At 27.4% G+C, this 18742-nt stretch overlaps 1 protein-coding gene across 1 annotated transcript; it reads left to right on the top strand.

Annotated features, from left to right (window-relative positions):
* The first annotated feature begins 10154 nt into the window (after window positions 1-10154).
* LOC142320204 (uncharacterized) lies at window positions 10155-16977 on the top strand. The gene is made up of 5 exons (XM_075357889.1): window positions 10155-10273; window positions 12376-12527; window positions 13463-13670; window positions 14517-14706; window positions 16028-16977. Exons 2-5 carry the CDS (start codon window positions 12396-12398, stop codon window positions 16320-16322), a joined length of 825 nt encoding a protein of 274 aa, XP_075214004.1. The 5' UTR covers window positions 10155-10273; window positions 12376-12395; the 3' UTR covers window positions 16323-16977.
* The last annotated feature ends 1765 nt before the right edge of the window (window positions 16978-18742 follow it).

Below are 18742 nucleotides of genomic sequence, written 5' to 3'. Positions count from 1 at the left end.
TTGATAGTAAACACATATTACTCAAAACACTAAAATAATTATTTTTATATTATTCAATAGTTGCAATTTTAGTTAAATTTTATTTTGCTCTGTATTTAACAGCTGTTTTTTATGAGTCTGTATTTGATAGATTCATAATATATTTTAAATTGAGTACACACAGTATAAAATACACACATTTTACTTAATAAAAATAGGTTATGATAAAAGTAATGATTATGCCCATTTCATTTTAGAGAAAGTGACAAACGGTGAAGATAGTTTCAAAAAAGTAAATAAGAAGTATAAACTTTTAAATCTTTCAAAAATATTTTACTTTCTATATACATATTTTTTTTATATTTCAACTTGTGTGTAACCATGCTGTAGTCTGGTATTAACAGTACTTCAGTAATGGTACAGTTTGTGGTGGTACTATTATTGACCCATTTTTGTGAAACTGATTTATATTTTAATTGTAAAAAAGTGAGTAATGTTCAGTATTATTTGCTTTTTATGACTTATTACACTTCCCGGGTACATCATTGCAGGCCACAGTATTCTGCTTATAGGCTCCAATTGAGGGTATGTGTTGTTGATATGATGAGTTGATGCAATGCATCAACTGCATTGCATTCTTTGAGATAAAGAATTTTATGAGATAACAAATTGGCATTGACGCAGAGGTGAAAATACCACTTCATTTGTGTAAGCTTTGGACACTTAAATGTATCCTTTGTTGTATTTGCCTTTAAAGGTAATTGTTTATTACCCTTATGTTATGGTCTCTCGTAATATTGATAAACTGGAAGATCTTTCCCTAAAGACCAATGCTTTACAACAATGAAATGTGGGAACTCTTCAAAAGCAGCCAAAGAATATTGTATTACAAAAATACCAATGCATGTACAGTGCTTGTTATATGTAGCTTGTACCTTGCAGGCTAGATGTATGCTACAGTAGTTTTATGCTGAGGTAGGTGTTTTTTTAATTAAATTCCAGTTGTGATGCTTGTGTACTTATTCTGATATTTCTACAACTTTTATTTACTTAAATGTGAATAGATGTAATATCAAATTGTTTTACTGTAGTACTTTAATACCAAACAAATTTTTTATCTTCATTATTCTGTGCATCACTTTAATTTGCTAGAGTTAAATTCTAGTTAATCAACAATTGATTCTTGCAAATTTGTTTTTTAGGATTCTAATTCTATTTACATAAGTAAAAATACACTTTGTTCAGTTAATATGTTCGTATAGTGTTGAACTGTAAACCGAATAGAAATATCAAAAATTAATTCATTTGCATGGTACATGGATAATTGAGGTTAAACTTCTTAAGAACACTTATTTTCCATAGGGTGCAGTACTGTGTTGTTTAACATGAAAGTAGTAGTTTTGTTTGGTTTATTAAAGTGAATATTGTCACTTTTTGAGAATTTTTCTTATTGATACCACATTTGTGAATAAAAATGCATGAAATAGTTTTTAGTTTACTGAAAATTTGCTTTTATGAATCATATACTGACACCAGACCACAGTAGCTCATTTTTATTACTTGTCCTGCCTTTTAAAATAACCTTTCATCATTTAATTTATTATGATTAATTAAAGCCACGCAATACCTTGGCCCAAATCAATTAGAATTAAATCTGTGGAGTACAGTAGAAAACAATAATGCTTGCCATTAATTTCAAATTATGATTTTTTATTGTTATGATCTATATCATAGAAAATAGTACAAGCAGAAATGCCTAATGCTGCTGCAGTCCTTTCATCTGCTCTATTTTTTGGGTATATCAATTCATTCAGAGATTAATCAGAATCTCTGAGAAGTAGACTAATATAGAAATTATACTTAATGATATATAGTGAATGTACTTTTACCTGTAGCAAATTTTGACTTTGGAAGTGTAATAAATTAGTAAGCACATAAATTAAAGAAAGAATAAAACTAGGAAATTGAGTACTTATAAAAAACAAGGAGATTCAACACCACAAATATTTAGGATACAGTAATATTATCAAGATCCCCATAACCAGTGTATCAAAATATCAATAGGATTATATGTTATTAATACCATTTCCTTGTGATATTCTTAAGACCAATGGTTAAGGGAGAAATTTAAACAATACTATTCTCACTAGGGATATTACTCTTCTTTTTTTTCTTTCTCTTTTTTTAAGAAAGTGGTGATCCATTGTTTGTAAAAGACCATGAAATAAGTTAAGGTCTCCAGACAGTTAACACTCGCTACCCTTCCTATAATCCCTAAGGAGATAGGGGTATATTTAACCAGGAACATTGCAGTTAAATGTTTTCTTCGTTGAACAACAATAGATATTTCAATAAATTACTTCTCCAGATGAAACAGAAAACAAAATCAATCTTCTATTATGAATCCTGACAATTATGTGGCATATGAAAAAAAATTGATGTGGGCACCACATAACTTCTACACCTTTTAAATTATATTTACACGTTTTTAAATGAAAAGTACGTAAAATTGTATTTTTTTAATAACTTTAAACTTTTCATATATTACCTATTGTAATAAGGCTTTTACAATCTTCTTTTTTTTTTTTGTCTTCAGTCATTTGACTGGTTTGATGCAGCTCCCAAGATTCCCTAACGTGCCATTTTTTTCATTTCGGTATATCCCCTACATCCTACATCCCTAACAATTTGTTTTACATATTCCAAACGTGGCCTGCCTACACAATTTTTCCCTTCTACCTGTCCTTCCAATATTAAAGCGACTGTTCCAGGATGCCTTAGTATGTGGCCTATAAGTCTGTCTCTTCTTTTAACTATATTTTTCCAAATGCTTCTTTCTTCATCTATTTGCCGCAATACCTCTTCATTTGTCACTTTATCCACCCATCTGATTTTTAACATTCTCCTGTAGCACCACATTTCAAAAGCTTCTAATCTTTTCTTCTCAGATACTCCGATCGTCCAAGTTTCACTTCCATATATAGCGACACTCCAAACACACTTTCAAAAATCTTTTCCTGACATTTAAATTAATTTTTGATGTAAACAAATTATATTTCTTACTGAAGGCTCGTTTAGCTTGTGCTATTCGGCATTTTATATCGCTCCTGCTTCGTCCATCTTTAGTAATTCTACTTCCCAAATAACAAAATTCTTCTACCTCCATAATCTTGTCTCCTCCTATTTTCATATTCAGTGGTCCATCTTTGTTATTTCTACTATATTTCATTACTTTTGTTCTTGTTTATTTTCATGCGATAGTTCTTGCATAGGACTTCATCTATGCCATTCATTGTTTCTTCTAAATCCTTTTTACTCTCGGCTAGAATTACTGTATCATCAGCAAATCGTAGCATCTTTATCTTTTCACCTTGTACTGTTACTCCGAAACTAAATTGTTCTTAACATCATTAACTGCTAGATCCATGTAAAGATTAAAAAGTAACGGAGATAGGGAACATCCTTGTCAGACTCACTTTCTTATTACGGCTTCTTTCTTATGTTCTTCGATTATTACTGTTGCTGTTTGGTTCCTGTACATGTTAGCAATTGTTCTTCTATCTCTGTATTTGAACCCTAATTTTTTTAAAATGCTGAACATTTTATTCCAGTCTACGTTATCGAATGCCTTTTCTAGGTCTATAAACGCAAAGTATGTTGGTTTGTTTTTCTTTAATCTTCCTTCTATTATTAATCTGAGGCCTAAAATTGCTTCCCTCTTCCCTATACTTTTCCTGAAACCAAATTGGTCTTCTAACACTTCCTCCACTCTCCTCTCAATTCTTCTGTATAGAATTCTAGTTAAGATTTTTGATGCATGACTAGAAACTAATTGTTCTGTATTCTTCACATTTATCTGCCCCTGCTTTCTTAGGTATCATTACTATAACACTTTTTTTGAAGTCTGATGGAAATTCCCCTTCTTCATAAATATTACACACCAGTTTGTATAATCCATCAATCGCTTCCTCACCTGCACTGCGCAGTAATTCTACAGGTATTCCGTCTATTCTAGGAGCCTTTCTGCCATTTAAATCTTTTAATGCTCTCTTAAATTCAGATCTCAGTATTGTTTCTCCCATTTCATCCTCCTCAACTTCCTCTTCTTCCTCTATAACACCATTTTCTAGTTCATTTCCTCCGTATAACTCTTCAATATATTCTACCCATCTATCGACTTTACCTTTCGTATTATATATTGGTGTACCATCTTTGTTTAACACATTATTAGATTTTAATTTATGTACCCCAAAATTTTCCTTTTACAATCAGAGGTTAATAATTAATATATCAATATATTTAAATTAAAAAAAAAAAATGAGATGAAGTTTGATTCAAACATGCTTCCCCCTTTAAAATCCAATATTTTATTAATTAGAATTTCATTTGGCTATAACTCTGGAAACAATGAAAATAAGTACCACTTATGACATATATCATTGAAAAGCTCTGGATGAGGGCTTATTACTGCAGTTTAGGAAAAGTTCAAAATTCAAATTTTTGGACACTTGGTTCAGTTGATTGCAATCAAAAGGGGAGGTGTACAACTAGATAAGCAACAGTAGTAAGTCCAAAATTTCAACATCCTATGGTTATCATTTTTGAGTTATGCGAGATACATATTGTACGTACAGACATCACACTGAAACTAGTCAAAGTGGATATTTCCGTTGAAATCTGAAAATCAAAATTTTTCGCGATCACAGTCTTTGTACAAGGATGTAAAAAATGCTCAGCTAGACACCACTGCAAATGAAAACTTAGGAAAAAATAAAACTGTTTAACCACATATACCATTCATTGGAAATTTTTAAGAGTTAATTTCTATTTTTTTTTCTAATTTAATATAGTATCCAGTTGTTTGTTTTAATCTGAGGTGAAGTCATGACGATTGATAGTCCTTCATGGATAATTTCACAGATTAGGTTGAACATGACAGTTGAACCACATAGTTGTCATGTTTGGTGGCCTTGACCTTAAAACACTGTGTTCAATCAGGTGTATCAAAAGAGATCATTTATCCTTCGTAACCCAATTATCACAGCCATGATAATTTTATCAATAACTCTATTAAAAACTATCTTTCTTCCTTGATTTGGTTTAATTAGTAAAAATGAACTTGTCATAGTTTTATTGCTTGACTGAACCACATTAACACTGAATTAAGTCATTATTTTTCAGATTTTTCTTATTTATGGAATACTTTGGTCATATATATCCTTGATCTTGGTTTTACATTTTTTTATTGTATTAATTTTCTGATTGATAAAAACTGAGTTGTAGTTAAATATACATGTATAATTATAAGATATCTTACTAAAAAAATTGTACTCTGTTTTCTGTTTTTCTTTGTAATAATTTTCCCATTTTAATTCGAGTTAGTAATCTGAACAGATTTCCAGTCAAGGGTAGTTCTGGATGATATATTCAAGTGGGGGCATTAAAAACAGATGCTTTAGCGTGGTAATAGTCAGTCTATGTATAAACAAAAGACTAATTACTGAATTAAAACAGAGCTTAACAGCCACTAATGAGTCTGTAAAAAACATTCATCTCAGAAGAAACAATTTTTTTTCTCAACAGTGTAAATGATTGTACAGTTCAGTATTTCTTCCATTATGCTCTGTTTTTAACCTCAGGTCCTCATTTAAGGTCACTTATTTTAAATTCAATTTACAATCTAAACTGAATGAGATTTTAAGAAAATGATTGAAAATAACACTTTTAGTGTTAGATGAGTTTATTATTTCTAATGGTTTTATGTTTTCATAAAAACAAAAACTGAAATTGAGAACAATATTTATCCTCCTCCATCCTGACTAATTTAAGATGAAAGATGGGCAAAGAAGGTAAATTCAGAAAAAAAAGATAAATCAATAAATTAGGTAGGTCAACGTACATATATATAAAGATTCAATAGTGTAACCTGAAGTTTAGTATTTTTGAATGAGAACTAAAAAATACAGTTATACAAATGTCAGTTTGCCATTTTTTTTTCTTGAGAAAAGAAAATGTTTTCCTTCTATTATAACTACTGGGAAAGACAAAATAAACTGGAGTTTTGTAAATATTAAAAAGGTTCAGCAGAACCAAAAGATCTGATGTGGACACGACATGACTTCCTTGTATGACTGTTAAATTAGATATACACATTTTTTGCTGTACTTCATTTGAAAGTGAGAAACAATGCTCAAATTCTTTAATAAAGTGGACAGTAACACAGTTGCTGAAATATTTTTTTTAACATTATATATTTATACAATTATTAATTCAACAATCTTACATGAAATATTAGGGTAGAGTAAAAGTCCCTTTATTACTCGTATTACTACATCAGTATTACTCATATCTTTGTGAGTTTCTGATTAACAAAAGTTTTAGATTTCTGATGTGTCATATAAATAAAAGTTAATAATAATTAAACTATTCTGTTTATTGAACTCCTGTATATTGATTACAAATGTTAATTATTGGATTATTTGGTGAATAATCGAAAAAGAAACAATCATACAGGAAGAAGAAAGATAACATGAAGGGGAAGAATAAAAAATTATGAGAGGATAAATATAAAGAGAAAGAATAAAAACATTAAGAAAAGTTGATAAATATAAAGAGGAAGAAAACATTAAGACCAAGGAAAGAATAAAAAGATTAAGAGTATGATGAAAAAAGCAGCAATGGGGGTCTGAAAATATATCTCCGCAAATATCTTATAAAAAATATCTGGTGGGCAGGGGGAGTCCAAAAAATCAGGGGGACAGTGATTCGCCTAGAACCAAGAGGAATTGGTAAGGGTAGGAATAAATTGGAAATTGGAAAAGGTTTTCCCTTATAAAAACTCCTTTCTATAAAGAGAGAGAAAATTTGAAAACTAGAGAACGTATATACAAATTAGGATCAGAAGAATATCAAAGAGCGATTAAATGCTAGGCTGGCAATAATGCCTATTAAATTACATATACACATTTTTAAAAGTCCATAAAATTTTATTTCTCTAAAAACTTCTGATTTTTCATATTCTTTTTTTTATTATTGAATTGTAAATTTTTTTTAAATCACGGGTTAATTATTAAATTAAAAAAAAGAAGATGAAGTCTGATTCGAATCAATGTGCATTTCCTTATAAAGATCTAAATATTTCATTAATTAAAATTTTATTTGGCCATAACTCTGGAACCAATGAAAATAAGTACCACTTATGGTATATCATTGAAAAGCTCTCAATGAGTGCTTATTACTACAGTTAAGAAAAAGTTCAAAATCCAATTTTTTTTTTTTGGATTTTGGGCTTTTTTGGACAGTTATGGTTCAGTTGATTGCAATAAAGGAAAGGTGTACAACTAAATGTTACAACAGTCATAAATCCAAAATTTCAGCATACTATGGCTAATCATTTTTGAGTTATGTGAGATACGTACAGACATCACCGAAACTAGTCAAAATGGATATTTCCATTGAAATCTGAAAACCAAAATTTTTCACAATCACAATACTTCCTTTACTTTGTACAAGGAAGTAAAAGGATTAGTGCTATATTGAAACAAAAAAATGTCATTTTTTCGATTAATCTTAAATGCATTAAAATTTTCTTGTTAAGTTGAAAAGTAGATTTTAGAGGATTTCATTAAAATACTGTGCCTCATTTTTCCAGTAAATGCATTGTTATGATGCACATAATATGTTCATCCACACACTAAGATATAAGATTAATTTCCTTATAGAACATTCTTCAAGATATGCTTAAAAATTGAATATGTATATATATTATATATCTATAAACCTTTTGCTATAATTTAACATTATAAAGTGTTAAATGTGAATTTATCACTTTTATCGCGACAAGTGTATATTTATAGTTCAAATGCTGTATTGAAAATGAATTTTTGCAAAATGATGAACAATGTTTAATGTAAATGTATTTGATATTAATCAATCCATTTTGGGTATGTCAATTTTCGGTTTTTGAAAGATTTTTGTTAATAAATTTTTATTTAAAAAAATAAATGGACAACGAAATGGCAAAATAATGACATAAGAGAGCACTGTTGGTTACATTGTGATAATGCACAAAAAAAACAATTTAAGTAATAATAAAAAAATAATTAATTATTTTCATGACAAAATAATAGCATCTTCATCTGGAAGGTTTCTGCTTGGACACAGTATCTTTCGCTTGTTAAACATTTTCCATAAAAAAATTCTCTACGCTTGAGTAGGTTGGCTCCAGGAAGGGCATTCATTTACAATAATAAAAATACCACTTAACCCTCAGAATATGGATGTAAATTTAAAAAAAATATTCACATTTTTAAAAAATTTACTGGTACTGGTTCAGAATCCTTGCTTACAGTACTTGCATAGAATAAAAAATAACATATTGTTTTAATCCTTCTCATGGGTCCGAGGCAAGACAGTAAACTATCTTGACCCATCCTGACAGGTAGATCATCTTTTCACCATTGATCCTTTTTTACTTATTCTTGATCTCTTTTTCATTATTGGTTCCACACGGGCAAGTCTGAGGATACATTGGTGTAAGTTAGTGAATGTTAGGTTTTCCATATTGAGGATGCTAGGAGCTGAAGAGCCAGTACGTTATTGGTGTTTAGTGAGGCTGCCTGTGAACCAGTCTGGGGGCTTTTTTTCTTATCTGATAGTTGAAGTCCCAATTAAATGAAGCAAATCCTGCTAATGAAAGATACTGTATTCATGTTACAGATGCAAACACAAAATTGCAAGGTTTGACAATCTGCAATCTGGTTTAAATACATTAATATGGCAACAACATATGCTAAATATTTATGTCAGTTGCTATATATAGAATTGTTAATATTTTTATTTACTTTTTATGTGATGAGAAAGGGTAATTCTTTAAACATAAATTATTTGAAAAGAGAACTGAGTAAGCATTTAAATTATTTTTTTATAAACTCATTTTATGTACTTTAAAGACTAGATAAAATATGATTCAGTAGGATTAGGATTTTGTTGATACAGTTGAGGCAAAACTTCCAATACATGTCTTGGAATAACATTGTTATTTTATTCCAAATATTAAAAATAAAATAAATGGAAAAATTATGGGTTTGCATCTGATTTTTTATAATTTAAAAAGAAAATGTGTGTACATTTTATAACAGAATTGAAAAATATTCAAATAAAAGATAAAAACAACTGATTACAAATTAATAACACTTTTTACAAGTTCTATAAAAAAAAAAAAAATTTAGTGAAAATAAAAACTGGGTATTTGCTAGTCTTGAACTGTTTCCTTGGGTAAGCATAATAACCCATCTGGCTGCTAACCAGCAACACGTGATTTAAATATTTTTACATAAAGGAGGAATATATATTTTGTATCTATATTTTACATTAAATAGTAAATTCTAGACAAATTTTTGAACTTGGATCGGGATAATGATGTGTTTACAATTATGGATACACAAATCAGCTTGTGCTCATTATTTGAGTACATAGAAATGAACCATAACAAGAGAAATAGAAAATTAGAAAAGTTAGAAATTGTTTATAGCAATAAACTTTAAAGGTTTTGTTTTTATAAACAAGTATTTCTTTTTAAATTAAAAACAATATTTTTTTAAAAATGCTAAAAAAAACATGCTACCAATATGACAGCATGTTTTCAAAAAGAAAAACAGGATATTTTCAGTTTATGATTAAGGGACTTAATATGATATATTATACAAAATAATATTTTTGTACAAAAATCATATTTTTATAGATATTTAAAAAAAATTAGTGACAAAACATTTTATTCTTAAAAGTTATATTGAATCTTAATATTTTATTAAAATAGATATTTTCCATCATTTAATAAACAATTTTAGAAAATTAACCTTGCATGTTCATATATAAACACCATGAACAGCTTTAATTGACTATATAATTACAATGTAAATAAATATGTTAAGGAAAAACTGAATGATCGAAAACCTTATTACATTATTGAGTATTATGTAATTTCAATGTAATTCAATTATGGTTTGGTAATGAATTACCATTTCATTTGTCAATGAAAGATAATATGGGTGTAGTTAGGACACACCCCCTCCTCACCTATTTACTTTCATGTTCTAATCTACACATAATCTGTCAAGGTGTATAGGAGGACACGGTTCGTTGAAGTAAGGTACTGTAATAGTGATGTAAGGTGACATTGAGACAGCTACGAAGGCATTTCTCGGTCATTATCTTAGCTTCAAAAGACTAGACTCATCCCAGTATTCATCAGTAACTGTAGTTCACAGCTGGTGGAACAGTCTTCTGTCAAAAGGTAAATGCATATAATTTAACTTGTTTCATCTAAAATGAATAGATATTTTAATAATTACTATTTTATCAATTTTATGAAACCATAATTTAATTACTTTATTGTGATTTTTCAGTCTTATAATAACATTTTTATTATTTAAATCAGATTATTTCCATGTATTAAATAATTTAACAGAATTCACTCTAATTTATTGATTATTAATATCAATGTTAATAAAATGAATGACCTAAAAGCCAATTAAAACATAAAATAGAATTTACCAACTGAAAGATGTTTTTGGTCCTAAGATCATATTCATTCCACTCAAAAAAGTAAAGCTAGACATTAGTGCAGTGATAATTTTCAATGTAAAAAAAAAGAAAAACGTCATCTATGATAGAGTAGACTTTGTTGTGTTAACTTAAGATATTGAATTAATAATTTATGATTATTTTTATTTTTTAATGCATATAATAAAATTGCAAATCAAGAGTGAAGATGGTTTGAGGATGGAGTCATTTCTCAGTTGGTAATTTTTATTTTATTACTCTATTAGGAAAATCACTTAAACAGCAAATAATTATTTTGTTCTATTTAAACACTATAGGTCCATTAAAATTATTGTTGTTTAAATAATAATTATTTATTTCATAACACTAAATTACTTAAAGAATGAAAAAATGTAATCCAATAAATAATATAAAAAAAAGTAAATGAAAACTTAAAAATACCTGCTTTTATGTTGGCAGTTTAAAATAATTATACGTAACTAGCATTGTAAATAACAGAAATGTATTCTTTCTGAGGAGAATAATAAAAAGATTATCCAAAAACTTAAAAAATTCACATTGACAAGAACTGACGTGGTTGTGAATAATTTCACAGCAAACCATATAATATTGAGTTGATTACCATCTATTTCACAGACACATTTACTCAGAAACATATAGGATAAGCAATATTATAGAATATCAGCGATATTTGTAGAAAAAGTAATATTTATTTTATAATTTTATTGTAGTTTTCAAATAAATTTTTACGACCAATTGTTCATCAACAAATTATGCATTTGATAAATACTCTAAAGGTTATAACAAAGTTCTATGAACTGAATCCTATGTTAAAGTACAGTAACTGTCAAAATATTAGAATATCATCATTGTAAATGTAATAGATGAATGTAGATAGAATAAGATTCACCATCATCATCGATGGCAAATTTGTCCAAAAACAAACTTGAGTTTCTCTTTTCATATCCTTTTAATTTTTCTTTCTTCAACTCAGTTAACTAAACTGCATTTTTCATCTTCCTGCGCTTCTTTTTCCAGCTATTATTTTTTCTACTGTTTTATGTAAACTGAAAAACCTACTACTAATTCTGCTATTTACTGCTTGAAATCTACAAAACCAAAATTTGGCACAGTTATTCCTAAAGGTGTAGGAGGTATCTAGGAAAAGTTGCAATACAAAATTATTTTGCTTATTTACCCCTGAAGGGTTAAACTGAATAGTGATTGAAAAAGCGGTATTGAAACAGACGAGCTAGAAATTTGATACACATCTGTAAATATCTTCTAATTAAATTTTAACTAATCTTTTAATCTTTAATTAAAGTAATTAATACCAATTCTAAAAATAAGAATATTTGTACACAGATTCATCTTATCTACTACTACCACTATAGTAAAGATTCTTAAATAAATAAATCTAACCAGTGATTTTTAACACTATTTAAAAAAAATTAGAGTAATGATTTTAAGTAAATTAATATCTGTTGTTATAAGCATTACTACTCTGAACAAAATGCATACATTTTACATCAAAAAGGCATCATATTTAAAATCAGTCTAATGAGATAAATTATTTCATTCTGTATTAGTAATGGTCATTATTATTAATCTGGAAATATTTCTTTGGAAAATGAAAGTAAAACTTCGTAAAAAGTAAAATTAATTCAGCTGTTGCAGTCTTTGAAACCTATTCATAACAGCCTACAATGAATATTCATATTTAATATTCTGTTTACTAATTTGAAGCTATAAAATATTATAAGAGGAATTTTTTACAAGTGTAAATTAGATTTTACTTATTTTATATAAAATTATTTTTCATTTGTTATTTAGTAAAAGAAAAGGCGACTACAATGGCATCAGTAAGTAAAACTAATGGAAGTGGATCTAACAGAACATTACATCTTAGCAGTCTAGGATTGGCACTACAAGCATTTTACATAAACATGACACTTGACCAGGCACATGGAAGTGAACATTTTCATGTATGTTTCTAGTACAAGGTTGTACTTTTTAATGTTATTCTTTTAGTACAAATAGATTAAATAAGACTTATATCAGATGGAAAGTTTATTTTGTTAAATTTTATCCAAGAATGTTATTAGCTCGATAATTATTAGAGATATATTTTTATTTCTCATGAATTAAATCAGTTTATTCTATCAGCAATTCTTTTATCTGATTTATTTGAAAGCTTTGTAGTAGTTTAATTAAAACATATGATGTTAATGTGTGTGAGTGATTTTAGGAGGGATAAGATTCTACTTTTTACATTACACATTAAAAGTGTGTATTCTACTGCTGCTAATTCTTTAATTATTGTCACAAGTTACGAGTATTGAAGGAAAGGTTTTTTGCTGAAGGTGTTACTAGGATGTTTATTCTTATCAGAAAGTTAGCAGAAAGCATTATTTATGAGAGAAAATTATAAATATTAAGAGTGCATTTGTACATGGTATAATATTACTTTAAATATTTAAAAATGTAATTGCTACAAGAATTAGCATCAGCATAAACAACTAAATTTATTGACCATGTAATTGTTTGTTTACAATTGTAATCATTAGTAATTGTCATAATTGTTTATGTATATAATTATTTTTATAAAATTATATATAACATTTTGTAATATAATAATTAATATCAAGAATCGATTTTCACAGGATCCCACATCTTAATTAATAATTAATTTGGTGGATTAAGTTTTATTTAATATTAAATTTAATTTAGCACAGTGGTCAATTTATTAATGAATTATCTTAATTTTCAAAAAATAAATAAATAAAAAACAATAAAGTAATGTTTGTAAAACCACTAAGTTGTTTTGAGTGAAATCATTATATTAAACTACAGTTATATATAACAAAATAAAAATTTAATTAATTGATATTATTTAAATAATTTTTTTTTGTTTTAACAGATTAAACCAATAGGCCCACCAGTTTACAGTCCTGCTTATTACGGTAATTATATAGATGGTGGTGGTGACATTGGCAGACTTGCTTTTGATACTCTTCATACATTTATTGACAAAGCTGGACATGCAGGTGGTATTGGCCATCACGGTGGATATTATGATGATTCTAGAGGTGTGGATAATGCTTATGATTCTGGACGAGCATATGGAGGTTAGTATTTTGTAAATAACACTGCATGAAGAAAGACTTGCTGCATGCAGAAAGAAACTGTTATTTAATTTGTTACTCTTCGCTCAGTACATATCTCCAATGCTGCTTAGGCTTTGTGCATTGGTAAAGATTAAATATTTGGATCACATGGAAAATATAATTTTTTATTAGTTAAAAATTCTTTGTCAGATATGTTCTTTGTAAATATAAAGCTAACTTAAATAAATAAATTCTTTGATGGAAATTGCTTAAAGATGATTTAAAAAAAGGGAAACTTAAATGTGAACTTTCTTTGTTAAACAACCATTAGTAGAAACAGAGGAATTAGTAAAGATAAAAGTAAATGTATTTAAAAAACAAACTGAGAGTAATAAAAGAAAAATTGACAATAAGAAATTTTTAATAATAATTAATAAATAAACAATACTTACAAAGCTATTACATAAACGGTTTCTTCTAGTTACATGTGTAAAATTAAAGTAAAAACAGCTGTTTCTACATAGTTAAACAACATATAGTTTTTCTGTAAAACTACTATAACCTACAATAGTAGTTTTTTTAACTGTATAATAAAAATTATGTAGTATTACTTACTTATACATGTTACTCTTGTAGAAGCGTGGTAATTTTAATACTGTTAACTTTTCACCTTTTGTGTAAAACAAAGTGCTGAGTTTTATACCTTAAACACATGTGTAATAGCTAAAATAAAATGGAATGCAGAATGTAAGAATTGTAAATGAAATTGAACAGGCATTGAAATATTTAATATATCAAGATTAAAATAAAATTTGTATAAAAATTACTTACTACTGACAATTTCAATGATTAATAATTTCATTCAAGGAACCCATCTTTATGGACAAGGAGGTTTAGCAGGTGGTCAATTTGGACAACATGTTGGTCATAACAGAGGGCATCTTTCATCAGGATTTTCTAAGTCATATCATAAAGATGAACGTGGTGATAACAATGTATACTATGATGACGGTACTGGCTCTGGAACTCATTTAATTTATACTGGACATGATGCAAGGTAAAATTATTGATGGATAATTAAACTAACAAACAATTCAATTCCCATTTTTTGAGTATATTTTTCCTACATATATTTTAGCATTCTATTTATTACTTAGTGACTGGTCAAATTACTTATTATAATAACCATCAAACAGTTGATGAGAAAGCATGTTGCTTTCTCTTTCAGATAGTCCTGATTTTAGTTACTATTTTGAATTTTTTCTTATCAACTCATTTTCAAAAACATATCATTTCATTTGATAAGTTGGTATTCAACTGATCAATATATTAATTGTTCCTAATTTGATTAACAGCTATCATATTTTATGATGGAAAGGGATTAGAATAGAATGTGAATTAGGAAAATAAATTTCCTGAGGGTGATAATGAGTAAATCTAGAAGAAATAGCTTAAGGAACGTGGAAATCATGAAGGAATTAGGACTAACAAGAGTTAGAGAGACTTGAAAAATCTAGTAAGATTGTTCAGTCATTATAAACATATAGATGGAAAACAGACATGAAGAGATTAATTTATCATTTACTTATTTTATATTTATCAGATATGTCTTTCTTATGATCGCTCTAAAATTACTCAACTGTTCTAGTGGGAGAGTTTTTACCATTTCCCACTTACAGTGTGGATTTTGGTACCAAATGATTACCATCTGTTCACTAAGATAAGATGCTCTTCATCTTGGTAATGGGGTTCTTGGTGCAGGTTTACCCAGCACCATAAAATCACTGAGGAACTTGCGGATGGGGCTCTCAACTATTTGGACATTGTACATCGTGAGGATGTCCACTGCATTCTTCAGTGATTGTTAAAACTGGTGACATAGTACACTCAAGTGCCTGAATTAGATGGCAATTATACAGAAAAGTATCACAGTAGATTTGCGGTACCTTTTATTTATATAAAATCTTTTATTCTATATTTTAATGAACATTTTGCTGTAGCATTTGATTAGCTTGCCTGACTAACCAATGATTGTTGTGAACACAACAAGGATAATATCTAAACAGCTTTTACTCTTCAATATTTTTACATTGCATTTTTCTTAGCAATTTTTCCTATTGGGGTAATCATTTAGCCTTTTTCTGATCAAGGAATTGATGAATGGGCTATCATGAAATGTTATTAAAGGTAAAGAATTTCTTTTTACTCAGCTGTTCCTTGACAGGATTCGAGTTTAAAATTTTGCTTGTAAAGCCCAGTAGGAAATCAATACAATATGTTTTGCTTAAGATAGTTTTAGTTTCAGCTATTTTGTAAATTTTCCATCAAAATACTCTGAAATGAAACTGCTGGTGTTAATATTGATTTTTTTTTTGAAGGTTCAAAAATCATGGTGGAGATGGGTATAAAGGTGGATACCATGATTCATCATTATTAAAAAATGCAGCAAGGAATCAAGGTCGGTATGGTTCAGGAGTTAATTATTATGGTAATAAAGGAGTTGGTCATAATGTAGGTCTTGGTGGTTATGGCAAAGGCTATGGTTATGGAGGAGATTATGGTAGATCAGGTAGAGTTTTGGGTCAAGTTCAGCCCGCCTTTGGATATGGACCTCTTATTAAAAATTCTGGCTTATATGTTGTACCAATGCCTTCTAAATTATATTATGATTAGTTTTTAAATTCAGTGACGGTTTACTAATTCACTTATCAATTTTCCTTAAAAAAAAATATTGCTTGAGAATAAATTACTTTAAAGTTTCATTATATCCAAAGGTTTTTAGCTTTATAAGATTTTAATCTCTAATTTGAGAAAATCTTGTTTTTCTCTTCTTACTCTATTATTCTCCAACATTATACTAAATTTTTTTTGATGATACAACTCTTGTGGTTATTGGTCACTAAATGCAGAACGATACAATCACTTACCTAAAGGACAACTTTGTCCATTATTAATTTAGGTAAGAATAGGAATCAGTTAAAGAAATCTTTTAAGTGTTAAAAATGTCAAACTTACTTCATATCTTTTCATTTTCAAAATGATATTCTAGAAGACTTTGTGTGTGTTGTAAAACTAACAAGTTGTAGGAGTGCTGAGTGCAGTCTTATCAGTGCCCAAGTATAGTTATATTTCTTTCCTCGCCATTTAGATTTCAGATAATAATCTTTATTCTTATTCAACATCTGGTGAAATAAAAATTGAAACCTTACTGCAGATAATTAGAAGAAATACAATAAATTTAAATGAGTTTGATAAAACATGCCTCTCTTCATTTTTTATCAAGAATTTTAAAAATATCTACACATTTATAGAAAATTTAATGATAGTGTTTATAAAAAATCAGAATGAAAGATTGATTGACTGAGTAAAAACAGGCTAATAAAAAATATTAGAATTAAGGTTATTTTATTTGATAATATGTTTTGTTGCATGTTGTATAATGCAAACTTTTCCCTATGAATTTTTGTTAAGTTTTATGTAAAATGATAAAAAGAACATTTTAATGAATCATTTAATTAATTTAAATAAAATGTTGATAAATGTTAGCTGAGATATAAAAATATTGAAATCAATAATCATGACACAGTTAGATGGTGTTATAGAATGAAGTAGCTTGTTGGTTGCAATTTTTTGTATACATATTCTTAGTTTTAGAAGATAAAAAGTGAGAGATGTACTTAAAAATGTTAACTAAATGAAATTGTGTTTCAAAAATGATTTTATATTGAAAATTACATTTGTTTTCTTACGTGTAACATTAATTTTGTTTGTGTAGTTTTTTAAATGTTAAATCATAATAATAAATATTTATTTATAAAGATAATCTTGTTGACACATTGCACAAGATTAAAAATTCAATTGTTTATCAAAGCAAAAATTAAATACTTCTGAAAAAAAAAATTATTTTCAAGACAAATAAATCTTTTTAAATATTTTAAAGAATGACTGGAAAAATGAAAATGATTTAATCATTTATTTCAAGGTAACACATAAATGCATTAGCAGTTTAGAATTACAGTGGTGGCTACAGAATGCACTCTGTCAATCAGAAGGAAAGCATACATTTTATCTTATGCAGTATTATTTTTTCATTAATTTAATTTACTATTTTAAGAACAAGTATGTTTTGTTCAGTATAATGTACAAAAGTGACTGAGAAAACTTAAAAATAATTTAATTCAAAACTAACTACATTTTTGCTTATAATTGACATGTCCTGTTTGGTTGTCATTCACTGTCATTGAAGGGTCTTAAAATTAAGTATTACTTTTATTCAGTTTTTAATTTTTACTGTTTTTCTTTATTGTATTATACTTTTTTCAAAATATTCTTTATTTATTTATTTATTAATTTTCGTATTCATTATTATTTATTATTTTATTTTATTTGCTTCATATTTTTATTATTTTTATGTTAATTAGATATTTAGTGCATTTTATTACATATATAACAGTTACTTTATATCAGTGCTTTTATTTATTTTTGCATTAGTTTACTTTAAAATATTATAATTTTTATTTTTATATTATTGTTATTAAAATGTAAATTTACAATATTGTAGTAAATATCTATCTATTTTTTTTCTACATTTTATTACAAAATATAATTTTAAATAATAAAGATTTTTTTCTTGATTTGTGTCTATATTTTTTTTAATTTTACATATATTTATAAGTAAAGCAAGATAAACAATTATTCTTAATTTCAGGCTCTTAATTATTCTTTTCTGCTATTTAAATGAATACTACATAATGTTTCAAAGAGTATACAACCCAAATTTTAATAATATGTTTTTTAAAAATACCTTTTTCGTAAAAAACTTAAATTGTAAAATACTTAGATTACATATACCTTTAATTTCATAATAGCAGTTGAAAGTGACTTTCTCTAATCTGGATGCAAATTCCTTTATCTATTTTATGGAATTTATTGCCATTTTACCTAATAAACATTCACTAGTATTTTAATATTTGAAATCTCACTTTAAATGTTAGTTTTTACTCGGTTAAGTATATAAGTACTGTTCTGAAAAAAACACGTTTAGATATTCTGAAGGAAAAAATCTGATAGTGTAAAATATGGCAATCTTGTTA

This window comes from Lycorma delicatula, chromosome 2 (assembly GCF_047948215.1).
Source record: "Lycorma delicatula isolate Av1 chromosome 2, ASM4794821v1, whole genome shotgun sequence".
Taxonomy (NCBI): domain Eukaryota; kingdom Metazoa; phylum Arthropoda; class Insecta; order Hemiptera; family Fulgoridae; genus Lycorma; species Lycorma delicatula.
The sequence above is the reverse complement of the archived record's forward strand: the minus strand, read 5'-3'. Positions and strand labels throughout refer to the sequence as shown.

Excerpts from the sequence above, each read along its gene's own strand:
- LOC142320204 (XM_075357889.1), top strand. The coding sequence starts at position 12,396 with ATGGCATCAGTAAGTAAAACTAATGGAAGTGGATCTAACAGAACATTA. Across the intron at positions 12,528-13,462 it reads ATGGAAGTGAACATTTTCAT|ATTAAACCAATAGGCCCACC; the intron begins GTATGTTTCTAG and ends TTGTTTTAACAG. Across the intron at positions 14,707-16,027 it reads TATACTGGACATGATGCAAG|GTTCAAAAATCATGGTGGAG; the intron begins GTAAAATTATTG and ends TTTTTTTTGAAG.